Source organism: Antrostomus carolinensis, unplaced genomic scaffold, assembly GCF_000700745.2.
Source record: "Antrostomus carolinensis isolate BGI_N321 unplaced genomic scaffold, ASM70074v2 scaffold15295, whole genome shotgun sequence".
Taxonomy (NCBI): domain Eukaryota; kingdom Metazoa; phylum Chordata; class Aves; order Caprimulgiformes; family Caprimulgidae; genus Antrostomus; species Antrostomus carolinensis.
The window spans coordinates 39,435-59,673 of NW_010315832.1; the positions used below are offsets into that span (position 1 = coordinate 39,435).

Genomic DNA, 20,239 nt, shown 5'->3' on the forward strand with positions numbered 1-20,239 from the left:
GGTGTAAAATCAAGATTATTGTCAAAGAAATTCTGAGGCTCTGTTTACCATAAATAGTTGAATTGTTCACTCAAGTATTACTGAGTTAAATACTTGCCTATAATAAAGAACTATTCTGCAACTAACAAAGACAACTACAACTTTTCTTAATGTAAATTCCTATCAACAAGGTGCGTGGGGCAGGGGTTAGAGGAAAAAAAAACTTTTCCATTTCTCAAGCCTACACGCACATCACAAACACAGGCAAATAGTCCTCTGAGTGCATTACTTGCTCAGAAAAGGAAGTGCCTCTCTGGTAGTGCTGCTCTGAAACACCACGCTGACACAGCAGTTAGGATCTGTGACGCTTTGTCACCGAGTACAACAGTTACCTCAAGTACAATTCAGTTTACTAAAATACAAATGTTTTCTGATATCAAACCAGTGTCTGTATGGAATCATGTATTACAAACTGCACTGGATAACCTGTCTGAGGGAACCTACCTGGCGGCAGCTGGAGACATAACAGGATTGTACAGTAGAATTCTGGAAGAAATAAATTATTACTGGGGGGGCTGTGGCAGTGTGAGGAACCGCTGTTTCCAGTGCCCTGGGGGGAGGGGGAGACAGCCCTACTTATGGTGCTGCTCTGCTCCAGCAGTCAGTGAGGAGAGGCTTGAAGATAGGCTACATGCTCCCACCCCATCCCACTCTCAGCAGAGCACTACAGAAGTGGAACTACAAAACAGCTGCAGAAGTAGCAAATAACACAACTGTCCATTTTTCACACTTTCTCTAAAAAAACCAAAACCTTTTATTCCGAAGACATCCTCCCGCACCCCCCCTCAGGTACACAGTTTACCTCTCCCAGTATTTGATTAGAACCAGTAATTCAGACATAAAATACTTGTGACCACAGCAAGGAACAACTTTTCTATCATCTAAAACAAAAGGCAGGTTCCTCAAGTGTACCTAGCCATCCCTCCAAGAGGCTGACTTCCCCACACACCATAAGAAGCTTTGCATACTTAAGACTTTTTAGTGCTCAATGCCAAAAATGCAGGTGAAATAAAATATCCACCAACTAACGATCCCCTTTGAGCACCTACATTGCCACTGTTGTAGAATCGCCTTCCTCTGCAGATTCTTTCTGCTGCAATTAATAGGTGATCTAATGTCAAAAGACATTTTGATTTTGTGACCTTTCTTACAAGTCACTATTAAATTTTAATTTAAACACCAAAACCATCAATCACACTAATGAGTGGTTCTCTTCCTCAGTTATGCTCAAAGCCTTATAGAAGTCCACTATTACCATTCCACAAGAAATAGAACCTTTTTGTTTGCCTCACAGAACATATAATGCTGGGCTATTATGATTAATTTTGATAGCAAGAAACTGTGTTAGGACTACAGAAGACCACCAGGGTCAATACTTTAAGGAAACATCTCTTAGGATTTAAAAATAGCCCACAGTCCCCTATGACTGCAGTACCAGAACTACAAAAAATGTTGGGGGGGCACGGAGGGAAGCCCATCCTAACCCATAGATCTTCAGGGCCAGACCCTGCGTAGGAACACCTCTACACCACTCACTTACTTTTCACATAGTTGCACCTGCTGTAAGGAATTCCCTGACTTTCAATAAATTCTTAATTAAAAATGGGAAAACCCAAATCCTTGAAACTCTCAGCATACTAAACACACCTGAGGTCAGTTGCTGTGACATAAGCGTACCGGGCAAGAGTAGGTAAGTCTTATGAGCAGAATTCTTTTAGTATGCTCCATCCAGCACAGGTGTTTGCCTTCAGTTTTTGCTTCAAGTTCATGTCCCAGCATTGTCAGCCCCCTTCAGTCTCACAGGAGCATATTTAAAATGTGAGCATCCACACACTCGCCTTCTCTCTATTACCAGTCCTGCTGGCATCTGCTGGCACCAAGCACCTCTAAGTCAGCCAACACCAAGATTCCTACATCACAGAATTACAGAACACACATTACAGCAAATGGGCTGTGCTCCTCTGGAACTAAGGTGACTTTCTTACTGAAACCCCAACTGCCAGTTATCCACGCAAGGAGAAGAGTCCTCTTCTTGTAGACAAGCTCAGCAGACAAAAACATTTTCAGAGGTAGAGATAAAGAAGCAGCAGTACAAACTGTTGCTCTGCTGTCTCTGTAGCACCAGGGACAAAGAAATAGCAGCATTATCCCCCTAACGCAGAGACAGGAACCTTCTCCTTACCACTTCTAAAATAAACCTTTCAGGAAGTCACTAGTGGGCTACAGAGCAACACACATTTGAGCTACCCAAATACCAAAGCAAAACAAAAGAAAAAACTGACAGGGCTTTCCGCTCTACAGAATGAAGTTGCGTCAGTATCAAGCCCTGCTGCAAAGGCTCCTCACGGCCACTAAGTGCTGCATAAGGCACCCAAAAAAAGAAGTGTCCAGCAATCTGATATTCAGTTTCCTTGAACAGTCCCACTAACCTTCATCCCAAAGTCTGCCTTACTTAAAAAATAATCTACGTGTCCTGGTGCTGCTTAGTTGCCGGCTGGGGTTACACCACACTGTTACCACGTGTGACAGAAATGCTCTTCAGCTGCAGCCCTTTGTTCTCCAATAGCAGTCACCGTTGAAGGCTTCGCCGTTCACATGGAGGATCAGTAGTAGTGAAATACTGCTGTCTGCCTTACTTCAGCTGGAAGCCACTAGAATTTTTAGTGATTGGTCTGCTGGTCTCTTGAACTTCATCATGCTCTCATGAAAAATGAAATCCTTTGAGTAGAAGATGGTCAATACGTCTAACCAAAACATGTAGATCTCCAAAGACAGAACAACTGATTAATAAAGCATTGAATAAAGAGGAAATGGACAATGACAAACAGAAAATTAACAGTTAGTAGCTTTTCCACATACCAGGTGGACTACACATACATTCTCAGCAGCAATCAACAGACAGCCCCCCGAAAAAACAAGATGTTTTATTGTCTAAAGTGTTGCAATACAACAAGTACGTGATCTGTACAAAGGACACAATAGAGCAAGTTTAAATACAATCAGGAGAAAGAAGTCCCCGTATTCACAGTCCTCGGACAACATCTTACACCAGAACCTGAACCAACAATTTAAAGATTCACTAAAAAAACCCAAACAAGTTCTTAAAAAATTTAAAGGTGTCCAAAGAGTCTATGAGCGTACTGTCTTACAGCAGAGATCATGGGGTATTCTGTGAAGGGTCACAATGGCATCTTATTGCCCTCAATGCTGATTTTCACTGCATGGGCTGATCTGCTTTTTTTCCTGATATCTGTGAATTTCCGCATCTGTTTGTCCAGTCGACTCACCCCTTTCTTAGAGGTCCCCTGGAACTTAAAAAATAAAACTAGTAATTACCACTGAAAAAAAGCAGACGTCCCAGAGGTTCAAGAAAAGTGATGCATGCAAGGTTAAACCTGCAAGAGGGAGCTGATGAGGCCACTGGTTCCAGCCAGTTGTATGCATGTGTGTGTGCACACATTCTCTCCCCTCAAAGTGGATAAAATGGTTCCCCCAATATATTCATCGCATATAAGGAGGTAGTCAGGCTCACAGACATCACACAGTAAAGCTTTCACATTACAGGGATTAATAACCATGTTAGTTGTTCACATGTTGGCTGAATATACAGTTTGGAATAGTTTCTATCTATATTGGCTGGAGTTTAGCATCAGAAATATACTGCACTACTTCCTGTGGAGGGGAAGATTTTTAGAAACAAATACAAAGTAACTGAGGTGGACTGAGTTGACATAGCAATTCCAAACTGCAATTTGGTTTAAAGGTCACTCATTAGTGCTTAGAAAAGCAAAAGATTATTGGGAAAAGGGGGTGTAGGGAGAAGTAAAAGAAATGCCTAAGCTGACCATACGAGTTATTAGGAGAGTTATTGCATTTTATCTCTGTATGTTAACTGCAAATAAAAAACTGAGATGACACAGCAGTTATTGGGCACAGATTAAATACAGTGATTCTGTAAAGAAACACCACTGAAGACAAACAGGGAGGACCTTCCAATCCATAGTCTAGAAAGCAGTTTGCCCTAACTAGACAACAGAAACACTAAATGATGGAAACTTCTCACCTTTTAAGTTTGGGAGAAACAGAGATAGATAGCCAACATGCTACTTAATATCTGACACAAAACATCTGTTAGAAATTGAACCTCTTGTTCCCATCACTGAGGAAGGCGCTCCTGACACACTGATTTTAAATTAACTTTATTCATAAAACTGTTCCCTATTCATTGAAATGATATCTGGAATTTCACTGTTTTGTTTTGGGTTTTTAAACAAATAAATAAGAAGCTTAAACTCAATAGTTATCTACCATTTGTGCTAGTCCCTTCCTCTCACTATTAGTTTGTGGCAGCCCTGCTCACAGAACTGAAATGCAGACTAAATATTGTCAAAACAACTCCCCCATTGATACATCACTGATTAATCTTCCCCCACCCTGCATTCACAGTAGGGGATTCTCATTCTCTGCCTCCTGTCAACCACCCCTCAAGTCACACATCACTCAACTTCCTTGAAAAAGTAGGTGTGAAAAATCCTTTCCTTTGGGCCAGTAGAACGTCAGCCACAGATGTTGGTATACAGTGTTGGTATACAGATGTTGGTATACAGTGACATGAGGTCCTATGAACAGGGCCAAGAATTCCTGTGTGTCAGTTCAGGTAAACCTGGAGAACCTCGTCATCTCAGAAGAGCATTCAAACCACAGGTGGTGCAAAGCTATTTTTGAGAATAGGTATTTTCATTTAACACCTGTCATTTGGGTACCCTGAAGCTGTCAAGACAGGTACCATGGCAAATGTTAGTGCTACAGCCTATTTTTTCCTGTACAAGGTACCTTTTAGGTCACAGTACAGACATGAGAGAATATGAGAAGAGTTTCCCAAGTTTAAATTAGGGTGTACACACTCCTTCCCTGTATGTGCAAACTGCCAACAGCTGAAGCACATGCACTGTTCACACCTCCCTTGAGGGATACCTCTCAAACTTGGGGAAGGCAGAGTGTCATGGCTACAGGGGCATCCTGTTGCCTTCAATGCTGAACTTGATGGCCCGATGAACTTTGCTGAGTCGTTTCTGTTCAGCAAACCGTCTCTTGTGTTTTTCCAAGCGACTAATACCTCTCTTAATAGTCCCGGGCTAGAAACAATATCTCAATTAATGCACAGAAGGAGAGATAACAGCAGAAAGCACAGTAATTATTACTTCTTCCATTCACATGTCTTCTACCATGTACTTTGCTTTTAAATTAAAACTGTACAAGGTAGATGGATGAACCAAATAAAAGCAAGGCAAAGGCCTCTACTGAAGCTGTTAATGCTTACAAAAACCTTGAAGTTTTCCCACACTGGACCATTATCAGAAGAACATGATACAAAAACTGCGAGGGGTATAAAAGTATCAGTGACACAATTATTGAATTGCAGCTTTAATTCAAAATGTTCTAAAATAAGAGGCCTGTAATCAGATTCTCACCCTAGAGAGAAACTCTAGAACAGTTAACATGAAAATCTTTTTGGTTAGAGGAGCAACGGTAGCAGAGTGCAAGTATTTGATGAGCTTAAAACAGCCCACTTGAGAGCAGAACTTACTGTCTACTCAAATTAGAAGAGGCACTTACAAGAACTACTGTATTGTACAGTAACCACAGCAATAGGGTGACAGATTCCCTGGCTTAATCAGAGCCAGCTTGGGTACAGAGTCACTAGGAGAGGCTGAGCTATCCCCATACCGCAGTGCTTACCCTGGAGGACTCCATCTCCACATTCCACTTTGGCCTGACCACATAGTCCTTGTTGGAGGGCATTGGCACCCTTGCACGGGCACAAAACCCAGGGTCTCCAGGCCTAAGAGCCCTGCAGAAAAAAATATGTGACTGCTACAGACAAATCTTACACAGAAAGGAGTATGAGCAATATAGCGTGTTCTACTGCTGAAAGAGGCTGCAGAACCGCTGCCTCTAAAACTTTCTAACAAATTGCATAGTTAGTACCACTGAAATGCTTTCTAATAAAAATAATAATAATAAAAAAAATCCAACCTACTTTTCCTCTCCAGTTAACACTTTCTCCAGGTCCCTGCGGGGAGTCTGACCACCAGAGCTGCAAAAAAAAAAATTTTATAGGCATCTATACAGGGAAAATATTACTATATATTACTATATAGTAATTTTCAAAGACAGAAGACAGTCAAGTGTGGTAAAAGAAAAGAGATGTCGTAACTCATAATCCTTTTATTTCTCTTAACACACCACTTAGTTTATCTTGATGAATCTTAGAAAGAAAGAAGGATTTCATGTTTCTGCCTGCTACTCCTACCTGCTCAATCTCCTTCGCTGAGGCATCTGTTCCAAATCTCTCTGTTCCCTCTCTTCTCTTGTCATGCCTTTGTAATTTGAGGTAAGGCCAAAGATGGGTCGAGACCATTCATCTATTGGGGGGGAGGGAGAAAAAAAAAAAAAGGTTCACAAACACTAGGCCTCTGAAGTTTACCTCCAAATAGGCCTCTGAAGTTTATCTCCAAGCCACTCTGGTGACCAAATACAGTTTTCAAAGTTTATGGCAAATATTTATGCCCCCTTTCAACCAAGTAAGTGATTTTTGAGTTCTTAATATTTCAGGCAAATCCAGCCTTGTGGACAGTAAGAAAGAGCTTTCCGCCATGAAGTCTCTTGCTGCTGCCTGCTCTTTTAGAATCTCTCCGAGCTCTCAGAATACTTAGTGCCAGGAACTCCTGCACACCACAGTGAATGTTACTTTAGAAATGTGCAAAATAGTTCCTAAAGAACTAACACGTTTATAATCAGTCTGCAGTCATTCAGAATGGAATGCACTACACAGCTGTTTAAGAAGTAAACTTTCAGTCATCCAAGATCTCTCTGAAGTCCATGGAATAAACAGTCTTTGGGCAGCACCTTCCTGCCTTTATATACATGAGGTCTGGACCACTAGCCAAGAAAGAATCCGGGCAAATTAAACGCCATCCTCTGGTTCAGAACAAGAATGAAAGAAACAGGAAAAGGTGCATGCAGAAGTTAATGCAACAGCATTTGTCAAGAGCTCTACAAACAAAGCAATGAAACAGATTAGTGAGATTCCTACATCGCAGCATAAATTCTACTACATACGACAGATAAAACATGCAACTGAAAGACTGATGCAGAAATTAAATTATCAGTGAAATCTCACTGACGTGAGGCAAAGGGAGGTTGACATACTGATTAGTTTCCCTGCCATATCCTTGTTAGGTCTCGACTCTTTGGGGTGTTTGTAAAGGTACATCACAGCTCTTCCAATGCCACTGTGCTTCAGGGTCTCTTGGCTCACACTGGGCAGCTGCAGGGGAAAGGAAAAGTCAAACAGCAAGAAATGGTGTCTGAACATTAATGGTGTCATTGAACTTGGCAAAAAGACCAAAACTCACCTTCACAATAAGCTTGAAAAAAATTACTCTTTTTTCATTGTCCCACTAGGAATTGATTAAAGTATCAAACATCAAAACCTAGAAATTTGTCTTAACTTTCTTGGATTTTATACACAAAATTAAATACATTTCCAGAACTATTTACTCCAAATGTTCTTTTGCTTGTATTACCCAAGAGTTAAGTTAGTGCCTTCAAAGCATTCATTTTATAAAGATTAAAAACTTAAGTGGCAAAAGCATTCAAGTATCAAGGAATCAGCTTAGTTACAAATGCTAAAAGTCTACACTGAGTACGATGGGCTTTCTAGTGCACACTTTAATAGGCTGGAAAAGAGAAGGGACCGAGAGAGAAAAACTCGGGGATACATAGCAAATGACTCTTCACTGAATTTCACATATAAACCTGAAACAGACAGGGCCAAATAATATAAATTCAGGCCACAACTCTTGCAAATTCTTAGCAAAGAGAAATATTTCTAGAGCTTCAGTCAAATAAAGCCAGGTAGTGGTGCTGCAAGAAAAATGTCACTTCTACTTCACTACCAAGACTATGCCACGTTTATTTTATGAACACAGCAAAGACGAATAAAAGTGACAATCACAATGTATGAGCCACTGAGAACAAGGAAAGATAAGTGACCAAGCAGCGCAGATTTATCAAAAATCTAGAACTGACAGAGCACGTAACTCCCCGAGGGAGAGTAGAGAACTTTAAGTCTATAGTTCACCCGAGACCCTCAGAAACGTGTCCTGGCCTGCTGCTAGCAGAGCTATTCGCTTTGTTGTGAACACGGGCAAAATTTCTGTAACAACCATTAAGTGGCTGCAGTTCCCTGGCCAAATTTTGTTCAGCTAGACAGCATGTCTACAACATCGGGCTCATTAAAACGATGCAACTTTTAAACAGGCACATCTATTTTGGAGTTTGCTTCCTTGTGTATTTCACTGCACAGTCCATTGGTAACAGCTGCAGTACATTTATCATAAAAAATTTCCCTAAAGCACATGACTGTGAAGCTATAGAGAAGCCACAAATTGAACATGATTAAAAGTCAGTTTCAAACCTCTTGCAGGATCTTTAGAAGCTCCTCTCGTATTTTTAGTGCTGGCAGACTTCGGTCTGGAAGAGGAGAAAGCCACTCTTTGATGGCAGACATAACACCACTATCGATGAAAGTTTCTTTGAGGTCCTGCCTAGAAAGTTTAAAGTAAAGAGAAATCACAAAGTCATATAATACATCAAAATCTTAAGATGTGATGTTACTTCAGCACAACAGTGCATTTGAGTTTGTTTCATGTCAAATTAACAGGTAAAATTACATAGAATTTTACGGTTTTGAGGCCACCTAGCTCCAGCGTTTACTTGAAAGCTTTCAAGTGTTTCACTGCATACTCAGTACAACTGTAATGTCACTCCATAAAATCCACCAAATTCCAAATACTCCCCAAGACAATAATTAACTGGGAGAATGACAACTCACTTTTTAAGGTGCATAACTACCGTTGGTAGTAAAGTTAACTTCTTTAGTGCTGGTTTCTTTTGTGTGTTCAGCTGTCGATCCTCCTGTAGGAAGTTGAAGAATCAGTGCAAGTTAATGAAAAGAAGTAATCAGCAACTATCATCCTTTACAGCATTTACAGGAAAAAGATTAGTCTATTAAACAAGTAATGCAACTTTAGCAGGATTACACTAATTTTGTACCCTGCTCCATCTTCCTACAGACCCAAAACACATTATATGATGAATTCACTTAAAAAAGGGTGCCCACCTTAGTCAGCATTTTCCTTAAAAGCACCACATTAGGAGATGCCCCCTAAATTTTTTTTTTCTACTTCATGATTTAGGTTGATTGCAATAAACTGGAGGTCTGCAGAGTCCACCATGCTAGCTATGCAGAGATAACCTAGAAATTTTGTTAGTAAAATCTCACCTGAACAACAGAAAAATAGCTAACCAAAACAATGGAAAGTGAGAAAATGTGTATTCACTTCAACCAAGAATGTAACTGGATAACCTGGAATTTTAGGATGAAGTATGGTGCAAGCAACGTAAAAGTGCACAAATGTGCATCACGTGCTGGAACAAAGTCTGGGTTTCAAAGTGACCAAGGCCATATGTCTTGGTTTTTAGCATCACTATCTGTTCAGTTCTTGGGCTCCCATATCAAAAAGACCAATTACAATCAATCGATGTATGTCCTGCTGTGGTAATTCCTTTCCATTCATCTTAATCTACTGAAAGCTCTTTCTGCACAATGTTTTTTTATTGCAAGGGAGGAGATTCTTCTAATGCCCTTCTTCCCCTCTTCATGCCCCAGAATGGTTTGACAGGCACATGCTAGAGAAATAAAGACACCAAAATACTGGAGTTCAGCTCTTCCTTCTCTCCAGCACTTCAAACTTCATGGCTTCATTTGAAACATTTGGCTATCACCTTGTCTCAGAAAGACTTTCTCGTCAAGACCAAGAAAGACTCAGTAATCTCCCAGATTGCTATCTCTCCCCTTCCTCCCCAAACACATTATCCTTCTTATCTTGTTCTCAGGAATATTATTTTTGTTGTTGTTGTTATCTGTAAGATTCCTCTTTCTAAAGTTCTGTATATTGACCCCAATTAGTTTTAATGAGTTTCGCAGTGTTGTTCATTAATTTGATTGTCTCTCCAACAAAATTATAACCAGAACAGAAGATATCTGACAAAAGGCAGCACCCCATGAACCTTGCACAGGAACATATTATACATGACTCCTTGAGAAAGACAGTCTGCCATGGCAGAACTCCCCATAATTCTGTTGCTTTACCAACACTTACCACAGTACTGTCATTCAAACAGTTTAGAAAAGGGCTCCTCTCAGGAATAAATACTGAAGTACTACATATGTGAGTAACTGTATAATGAAATTAAAACTTAGTGCCTTTTGCAGTGTTTGATACTTATTCACGTAGTTTACAGAACATGTATACATCCCTTTTTATAGGAGAGTTGATCAAAGTTCAGCAAGTTAACTAATTTTAATCTTTAAAATGAATAAATATTTTCTCCAAGTTTCTACAGAAGAAGTGTTTTAATTCAAAATAACAAAATAACATTTCAACAGTTATTTAGATATTGGAAGCTTTCCATAGTGTCCTCCTGAGTACCAGCCAGATTCTGACACCAGTCACATTTTACTGATCACAAGATTTTCCCATGGAATGGAACTGGATTTTAAGGTGTCTTTGGAGCCTACAAAACTCACCTCAGCAGCTTCATTCATCTTCACAATCATAGCACTGACCACATCATCTGCATCACTAATGAAAGTTCCACCATCACGGTTTCGTCTACGCTTGCCACTCATACTTTTCTTTCGTTGCAGCATCATGTCGAAATCTGACATGAAGTCCATACTGAAATGCAAGAAAAGAGTTAGACAATGGTCAGAAGAGGATTAATCTTACTGTTGTTGTAGGAAATAATGCTGTATTTCTGTAGAGTAACCTTTCAAAAATTTTCCAATAAATCCACAAGCATTATATCTCAGTGTCCCTGTAAGATAATTAGTTATCCTCAGTATACAAACTGGGAAACTAGCAAAGGGCTTCAATGGCTTTGTGATGCCCTCAGAAGTCTGCAGGACCTTGATGAAATAGCCAACAACATGCACACATGTAATATCCCAGGTTCAAAATGTACTAAAGCTGTCACTGAAGCTGACAAAGATTTAGCTTTCCTGTACCTGCAAAACACTGCTCTGATGCTACTGGAGCAGACTGAAAGGAAACGGGAGACAAGCTGGTGGCAAGTTTTGCCATACCTTATCCCTTACACCAGCAGAGAAACACACCTGTGACTCCAATGCTGGGCTGCTAAAAGTAGAGTTAGATGCTCTAAAAGTAGATGTTACATATAAATTTCACTCAGGTTTTGATGTGAGCCATGAAATACTGTTGTCTGAAGCAGCAGCACCGGTGATCTGCTATGGACTGCTAAGTGATTAAACTGTACAAGTTGGGAGAGGACTTTCTGTCGTGGTTTATGAAAACACACTTTCTGCAGTAACACAGTCCCATGCCTTTCTAAACCATGAAGTCTAGGCAGTCTTTGGAGGAGTCTTCACTAAAATCTTGCATTTGCTATTAACAACAGAGTATGCAACACACTGACTTACTGCTTCCCTCTTTTGATGTTATCATCAGAGTCTGATTCATCTGCTGTCTCCTTCATGTCCACATCACCTTTCTCTTCCTCCAAATCTTCCTGGTTAAAACCCTGATGGGTAAAAACAGTGCAAATCAGTGTATGGATTAAGACTGAACATCTACTCAGGCACCTGACACTGATACTCAAAAAGCTTCAGATAAGTCCGCAGAGGATCTAGAAGAAAGAAGAACAAAGGCTTCCTAATTCCACCTGTGACTTTCACACCAGTAACTCTCCCAAAAGAAGAGCTGTAAATGCTATTTAACCCAAAGGCTACCTCAGTGAGCCCAGCGGAAACCAAGCTTCCCCCCTGGTACAGCACATCCTTGAACATGGGTTCAAACACAAAGAGTCATTCTGGAGTACCTTCCCATGAAGATAAGATCCAGCAACTCAACAAGAGTCATCCACAGTAACACTTACTGTAAATTCCTCTTCTTCCTCATCACCAGATTCTCCAAATATATCTGCAATTAGGTTCCTGTGAAGATAACAGTAACATTTATCTATTTAGACTGCAAGTGAGAAGTGCATTTCTGCAAATAATTTCTGCAAAATGTCTAATGTCTGTGTGGAGATCCACCTTTCATTCTGCCACCTACTACTGACCTTCCTCTTCACACCACCATGAAGGTGGACAATCATTCTCTGTTGGGATTCATCCATTCTCCATTCATGATCAGTCTCACTATCTGCAACCCTGAAGGAATTCATATTCCCAGAAGCACTTACTCTTGTTCATTTCCAGATTCGCTGTCACTGCCAAACAGATCTTTCTCTTCTTTTTTCTTCCCAGCATTCTCTTTTCTTTCTTCTTCTTCTTCTTCTTCACTATCCGATACAATATTTTTCTTCCTTTTCTCAGACTTATCTGAAGCAGCATCACTATCAGATTCTTCAACATCAGAAAGGATTCGTACTTTTTTTGCAGCTGCCAACAGAAAGAAGCATTACTACACGTCCTAGTAACAGAGGTGACAACTGCCACTCTCCAAAAACTATTCTCTCAAATAGAGTTTGGACAAGAGGGAAGCTGACTAGCCTTCCTACACAGAATCACTGCAACTTCTTAAAAAACATATCCGTTCTAAAATCTTTTTATTCAATCAGTAACTTAAGTTTTCATAGACCACATCTATCCATAAAAATTTGTCATGTCAAAACGGACTCTCATCCCTAGTGTATGGAAAAAAACAGAGGAAAAAATTACTAGAGAAATAAAAACAAAGTAGAGAAATGACTAGGACAACATGACAACAAATGCCAGTATAAAGCAAGATCCCTGCAGTCTTCCATTTACTTCTATTAGACTTACTTATTACTCAAAAGTATTAGATACACATTCACACAGAAATGCAGTTAGAACCATAGCTTCTAGAAATGCAGTTGCGCTCTAAAAAGAAATTTGCTTTATGGCTTCATATTTATCTTGGATGCTTTCTTCACATAAAAACAATTATTTAACTCTAGCACTACTGCTTGTCACATCACATTTTTATTTTCACACTGCAGTTCCTTACGTGTTTTCTCATTGTCATCCTCACTGTCAGAAAGTATAGCTGTTTTCCTCTTCACTGCCTTCTCCTCCTCTCTCTCCTCTTCATCACTGTCTGATATTTTTCGTCTCTTAGGAGCTTCCTCTTCACTGTCAGAGCCCTGAAATCCTTCCCTTACATGTTCATTATCTGAATGATGAGAATCATTCTGCACCTCCTCCTTCCTGTCCTCCCCATCGCTGTCCTCAGACTCTATTTCTTGTTTGTGTCTGGAAACATCCTCATTCTCTGAGTCGCTAGCCGGCTGTTTGCGGAGCTCCTCACTCTCCGAGTCACTGGCTGGCTGCTTGTGGAGCTCCTCACTCTCCGAGTCACTAGCTGGTTGCTTGTGGAGCTCCTCGCTCTCCGAGTCACTGGCCGGTTGCTTGTGTGATTCCTCATTTTCAAAATCACTACTGTGATCCCTTTGAGGTTCTCCATTTTCAGAGTCACTTGCGCGATGATTTAAGGCATCCTCATTTTCAGAGTCACTTAAATGCCGATTTGGATGGTCCTCAGTATCAGAATCACTGTCTTTTCCTCCATGAGCTGCTTCATTGTCTGAATCACTTACATTGTGATTTGCAGGCTCCTCATTATCTGAGTCACTGTCTTTTTGCCTTGGGATATCTTCATTTTCAGAGTCTGTCACATGAGGCTCTCCCATTTGCCCATCATCTTCTCCATCACTGTGTTCATTCTGAAAGAGAAAAATAATCTCAGGCAACTAGGCAAAAAAAACTTAAAAAGTAAACAAAAAATGTTTACAGAAATCATTATTAGACAATTTGCATCAAGGGACTATCAAATACTTCAGATCAAGAAAAATATTTAGAGATCAACAGAAGTCTCTCCACCCTGCAGCTCAATCATATTTTGGAAATGGTAACAGAATTTTTAAAACACTCAAATAAACATGTCTAAGAAGGGTCCAGTTCTTCAAGGCTAAATGCTTAGTGCTTTTATTTTTAGAAGTCAGGCCTTCAAAGTGGTTTAGTCCAAATCCAGTTAAAAAGGCAAGAAAGACCATCTCGCATTTTTCTTATGATCTCAAACAGATGGTTTTTGTATGAAACACATTTTACTGAAACTGCACATGCATTGCTTTCCAAGTGAAACTCAAAAAAGCTTGCACCCTTTCCTTCTTTGCCAAGGAAACTTATGCAAGAACACATCAAAACCAAAAGCCTACCAAAAACCAGGAATACATTTTAGTCAGACGTTTCATTATGGTTAATAAGTTTTGTGTTTCAAAGTGCAAGAATGTAAGAACAGATTCAACTCTTCTCTCCCTTCAGCTGGTAGCTCCCATGCCTATCCACACACCTGCGGTAACCGATGCATGAATACACCAATCTCCTTAAAACTTTAGAATTGAAACACAAGCCTTTCCATATTTTTTGCTGTGTAGAAAAAACAAAGCCACACAGTCCGGTTTTGGAAAAACCTTTCGCAAGCCACCTGTCAATATCATTACTGATAACATCTTGATTTCTTTCCTATAACATCTTATTTCTATTCGCCAAAAAAAAATCCCAATTGCATTTACCCAAGGAAAAAAAAAAACCACGACTCCTGAACACTCATCTCATTACCTTGGTAGACCTCTCACAGTCACTGCCACAATCATCCCATTTTCAACTGAAAAGAACAATACTGTAAAGGGAACTTCTTTCCTACATACTCAACTATACTCTTTAGCCAGGCTTTCCTCAGGGGTGATTTTGTCTCAGCTAGACTCTTTCCACTAGTAAATCTGCAAGCTGACTGTGTATTGTCCTAGGAGATACTTTAAGACCTGTATGTCCTGGAGCTACCAAATCTTTTTTGTTAGCAATTTAATTTCCTTGGAAAGGTAGACTTTCTATTTTTATTTTCTACAGGTATTCTATTCCCACATTCAGAGCCACACACAACAATGCAGGTGTACCCATCCTATGCCTACAAAAAAAAAATGCTATTAATCTTTAAAATGTATGACTAAAAAGGAATTTTAAATAAAATTAAACTTTCAATTGCTTTTAGAATTCACTCCAGAATTATACTAAGTGGTAAATAACATTGGTTTTTAAGATTTTGGACTTTATGCATTTATTCCCTTGGATAACAATGAAGAAAATAACTTCTAAATTACTGCAGAATCACTAACCAAAAGTTACTACACAATGGAAAAAAATCAGGACTATCTAATTTTAAAACATGCACTTCAAATACAACTTCACTATTTCCATGTTACTTAATGCTAGTTACTAAACAGCTGCTGTGATAATCTCAGTGAGTAGTTTTCTCTCTACTGCTTGTCCTTGTCTCTACAGCAATCCTAGTCTTTTGAATCATGCTGGTGGTATTATTCAGTATTTCTCATTTCTCCTTACAGAAAGGAAACATGGTTCTGTTAAAACCTGAATTTCAAATTTTAAGGAAATAAATATGAAGATTAAGAAGTTACAGAACTGAGGATGCACAGCTGAGGAAGACCATACACACACTCAACTGTTCTCTGTTTGTTATGGGATTCTATTTACTTCTTTTTTTCTTACCAAAAAGTTAATTTGATTGCCCTCTTCTGCTCAGTATCTCCCACATAAAAACTAGTAACATGTGTATGGATTTCCTCTGACTCTATCATTTAAGATTAAAGACAACTGCAGCTGCAATCAGTATAGGAAACTTAGATTTTACAGCAGTGTTACAAGTATGGAAAAGCAGAGGTCTGCACTGAAACTGATGCTTATAACAATAGAAATTATTTAATCCTTATTTTCCTGCCATTTAATTTTTGGTGGACTTGTCTTTTTTTCTCTTGCTTTCAGATGGCTAATGCTGAATAGGCACTTATAATTATGCCAGCCCTAATAAACAAAACCAAGGAAAACAATACAAATAATCCTTTTTAAACTATTAGGCACTTCACCTTCCCAGCTGCCAGTCTAGAAAGTCTTCGTAGAACAAGTAAACAAAACTGAAAAACAACTGTAATACATAATGATTCTTAAATGTTTCTAAGACCAAAAGTGTGGCTGCAGGTTATATATGCACCTATTCAGAATATAATACTAAATTATAAGGAACTTCCTATGCAAAATACTCAGTAAGAAGTCATTACAATTATACAGCATTATTACTGAAGCACTTTAAAATGTATTGAATCTCTCATCGGTTACTGCAAACTGACAATCACTCTATTGAGAACAAAGATGTTTGGGGACAGAGAGCAGCTCACATGGTGACTGTACCGTGCCCTGCACCACAGAATCCCAGTGGTTACAGCAGCTGAACTCTACTGTGATATAATCACCTACAGAAGGTCCACCTAGATAATATAGGAGCCTCTGCACAGACAGTCCTGAGTCTGGAAAGCACAACCAGAGTTGACTCAAAAAGCACAGTTGTATCAGCCAAGTCAGTAAGCCCAGCAGAAACATGACACACACTACCTCAGACTCAGCACACTAAGAAAACTGTGCATCTTCTAACACTGAGCTGAGACAGAGCTGACTCGCTCAGAGCCTACACAGGACAGGCCCAATCCACAGACATCAGTGCAAAGGTCTTCTGAACACAATTAATCTGTGGTTGTTTTGGAATATACTTGATATAAAAAGTGCATGCAACTTTACAGTAAGGTGACTAAACTGTACGAGAGCCTCCGCTCCACCCACCCCCCCTCCTTTTTTTTTTACTAGTTCGTCTCTAAAAAGATGTTTTCAAATAAATAAAGTATATAATTTTGGAGTTTTCTATTTTTCCTTTTCCAAATAATTAAAATATCAGACATCCTCAAAAACAAGTAGGTCTCAGGTAATTGCTACTGCATTTTTCTCTAATTCCTTTGCTTTCTTTTCTTCCTCCTCTTTATCTATAAACATTTTAATTGAGATGTCCTTATTTTTTTAACAGAAAGAATTGTATAACATGAGGCTTTAGTACAGTATAAAATAAGGAATACATAAAAATCAAATTTACAGTGTTACCCTGTTAGGTACCCTCTTAAATAAAAATTTCAGTTAGCAAGTAGTTTATTGGATCAACATGCAGCCACTTTTAAGAGGTACTACTTTGATAATTTAGTAAGTTCAACAAAATTGACCCATCCACTACAATCTTGTGAATAACAATTGTTAAACTAAGGCATACACAACCATCATAGGCAGATCAGCAAGTTTCTCTTTTTTCAGAAATATAAGGTATCTGTATGTTTGTCAGAGTCAAACCAGAACTTAATTCACGAAGACAGCAGCGACTTGGTGAAAGTGTAAGAATCTAAGTCATTACAGATTTCTGTATCAGCCTGACTTGTACAAACACTGTAAACATGATTTCATATTCATTACTGTACTAAAACTATGTGTTATCTAATTCTATTTGTCTAAAGCAGAATCGGTAAGGACATCAAGGAGAACATTTATAGATAAAGTGGGACTGGGGGAAGGAAAGCCAGAAAAGAATTGTGGAAAAGAAAAACCCACATACCTGAGACCTACATAAGTAATTCCTCAGGATTCCCCTTTTCTTTAAAGTTAAGAACCTGAAAAAAAAGGTTGAAAGTTTAAAATTTCAGTTCTTTACATCTGAGTTCTAAATTAGAGACGAAATAGTAATTAAATAGACTTAACTGATTAGGATGTCTCAAAGGTTTTATTACCTTTGAGTGTCATTCCTCCCACATATTCCTAAAGATGAAGGAAATAAGAGGATGAGAGAATATTTAAGGAGGTAAATAATAGGATAAATAAATGAAAGCTACTCCTTTCAGAGACAGCTTTTCCATAGTACTGCATTTTGAGTTGCATTTTGAATTTGATGTAGGGAAAACTAAGAATGTAACACTTCCTACCAAAACAAAATACTCAAATGTTTATGATTTGAACTGAATCAAGTAAAGCACTAAGGCTTGAAGGTTCACATTTACTGTTGGACATAAAGGTGCTTTAGTTCATTTTTTATTTTTTTTTTTTTAGATGAACTTTCTGAAGTATTTTATCTACAAAGGAATATTCAACAGCCATCACAGAACAAGACTGTTAAAATAATGCAGGTACATGAAGAGGATCACTTAACAATGATAACAGGTCCTAGCACTTTCTGGTTATTTAAATCTGAAAAAGACACACTGAAGATGTAAGTAATAGTCAACTACCTGCTTTAGGCCAGATTTCCAACTACTTTGCCTCAATAAGTAAAATTAAAATCCCACAGGGGTACAAAAGAGTAAGAACAAATGACCAAATTTTCATACACAACAGAAAAAACTTAATATTACTGTAGCAGCAGCAACATGACTCTCCATGCACTCATTACCTTTTTTTTTTTCATTAAAACAGAAGTACTAAATCCCTTTGAAAGACAGTTATTTCTCCCACACTGAAATCCTGATTATCACAGTAAGAGATGCTGCCTCACACCAAATCAATTTCTTCCATTGTAAATATCAACACCTTAAAAAAAACCCAAAATCCAAATCTGCTTTACACTCAAATTCAAACACGTGGAAAGAACTTTCATTTTATACAAACATAAAATCTTTATCTACTTTCTAATTCTGAGGGAAGTATGAATTCAATAAAGAGGTGGACAGCAGGGGAAAAAAATCAATTGCAAGTTATAACACAGCAAAGAGCAGAGTTGAGCCTTTCAACACATCAGGCTGCTACAGTATATCACATCATGCATTTTAAGCAATTTTTAAAATGTATAAACACTGAAAACCCAGTCAGACTCAAACTTGATCTTTATGTAAAATGCAACAAAGTATGCAGACCAGAATGAAACGGCTTTGATTAATGTTTTTATTAGTACCAAAAAGTCCTCCGTTACATAACTTTGCTGGCAGAAGACATGAGTTCACAGGCCAAAATTATTCCTTCCTAGTCACAAAAAATTCCTCAAAATTAAGATTAAGTCCAAAACTGCCCTAGAAATCTAAAGGGAACCTTCAGTTTTATCAGAATCTCTTTTAAATCTAAAAAACAGTCAATCCACAAGTTAAGTGACTCTCCCTCAGATACAACCCTGGACCAAGGCATTACCACCCTTTTCATGCTGTAGGCTTCTTGAAGCAAGAACCTCTTCAGAGGAAGATCAGATCCCATTTAGGAACCTGAACCTGCTGCTGTTCCACATGGAGACCTGCTCCTTTGTGAATGACAAGGTGGAAACATAGCACAAAATAGACTTGAGAGCCAACGTTCACATCTGAGAGGAAAGACAGAAGATGAGAGAGGATCTATTCTTTGGTAGGGAAATCTATGCCTCCATAATGTGTAGTTTTACATTACAGTGCAGAATTTGAGGTAAAATTCCAAATTCCTCATAATCCATTGCTTAGAATTTCAAACCTAAAAAGTTTATCTTCTGGCAATTGAGAATAACAGTATTAAACTTTTTCTAGTACAAAACCATGAATGCTACTATAACAATTAAGAAGAAAAGTAGAAAATACCCTATCCTACTTATTGGTTAAGAGATTATCTTATATACTTCCTTCTGGAAGTAAAGTTTTGCCAGGTGGGACCCTGAAGGACAACTGAATAAACACATAGTCTCAGGTAAGAAAACAATGCTGTTTTCAATTAAAAAAGTTAAAAACCCCAAACTAATAATTAATAGAACAGAAATCTTTATCTATACAAAGTGCGAGCAGTACCTCTGAATGGTGTCCTACACTTCCATTCTCAGATCCAGAATGCTGCTCATTTCCTTCATCTTCAACATCAGATCCTGAATCTCGTTCGTCTTGCACTGGAGTAGCTCCACCATCATCTGCTCCCAAGTTAAGAAAAGTAAAACTCAGCGACATCCCCCGGTGTTTAAAAGAGCACTGACAGTGACGATGCACAGGGAGCCAGGCAGAGCTACAATCAGACTCTCCTTCTAACAGCGCACCAACACAGAGAAACGAAGAGCATCTACTGGGGAGGTTTACAACAAACCCACCACGGGCACCCCCCAACGAGATGACAAAACTGCTTCTAACGGGCACGCAAGCAGCGGCTGATACACTAACCAAAACTGCGAACCCGTGAAGAGGCGGCCGCTGTGCCGCGACCACGAAAGCGGACCCG

At 39.0% G+C, this 20,239-nt stretch overlaps 1 protein-coding gene across 1 annotated transcript; it reads right to left on the reverse strand.

Moving 5' to 3' along the window:
- Positions 1–2,949: 2,949 nt before the first annotated feature.
- On the reverse strand, positions 2,950–19,974 carry IWS1 (interacts with SUPT6H, CTD assembly factor 1). Its single transcript, XM_029084977.1, has 13 exons — positions 19,822–19,974; positions 13,161–13,875; positions 12,373–12,571; positions 12,064–12,121; positions 11,609–11,709; positions 10,697–10,847; positions 8,939–9,021; positions 8,522–8,651; positions 7,252–7,369; positions 6,353–6,464; positions 6,080–6,136; positions 5,779–5,890; positions 2,950–3,350 (listed from the first exon to the last, which is right to left on the reverse strand). Exons 1-13 carry the CDS (start codon positions 19,972–19,974, stop codon positions 3,219–3,221), a joined length of 2,121 nt encoding a protein of 706 aa, XP_028940810.1. The 3' UTR covers positions 2,950–3,218.
- Positions 19,975–20,239: the final 265 nt, after the last annotated feature.

Bases quoted from the DNA above. Each gene is read 5' to 3' on its own strand.
- IWS1 (XM_029084977.1), bottom strand. From the start codon at position 19,974: ATGTCGCTGAGTTTTACTTTTCTTAACTTGGGAGCAGATGATGGTGGA. The intron at 12,572-13,160 runs GTAAGGAACTGC...TTCTGTTGGCAG, and splicing joins GGATGACAATGAGAAAACAC to CTGCAAAAAAAGTACGAATC. The intron at 3,351-5,778 runs GTAAGCACTGCG...TTATTTTTTAAG, and splicing joins TGGAGATGGAGTCCTCCAGG to TTCCAGGGGACCTCTAAGAA.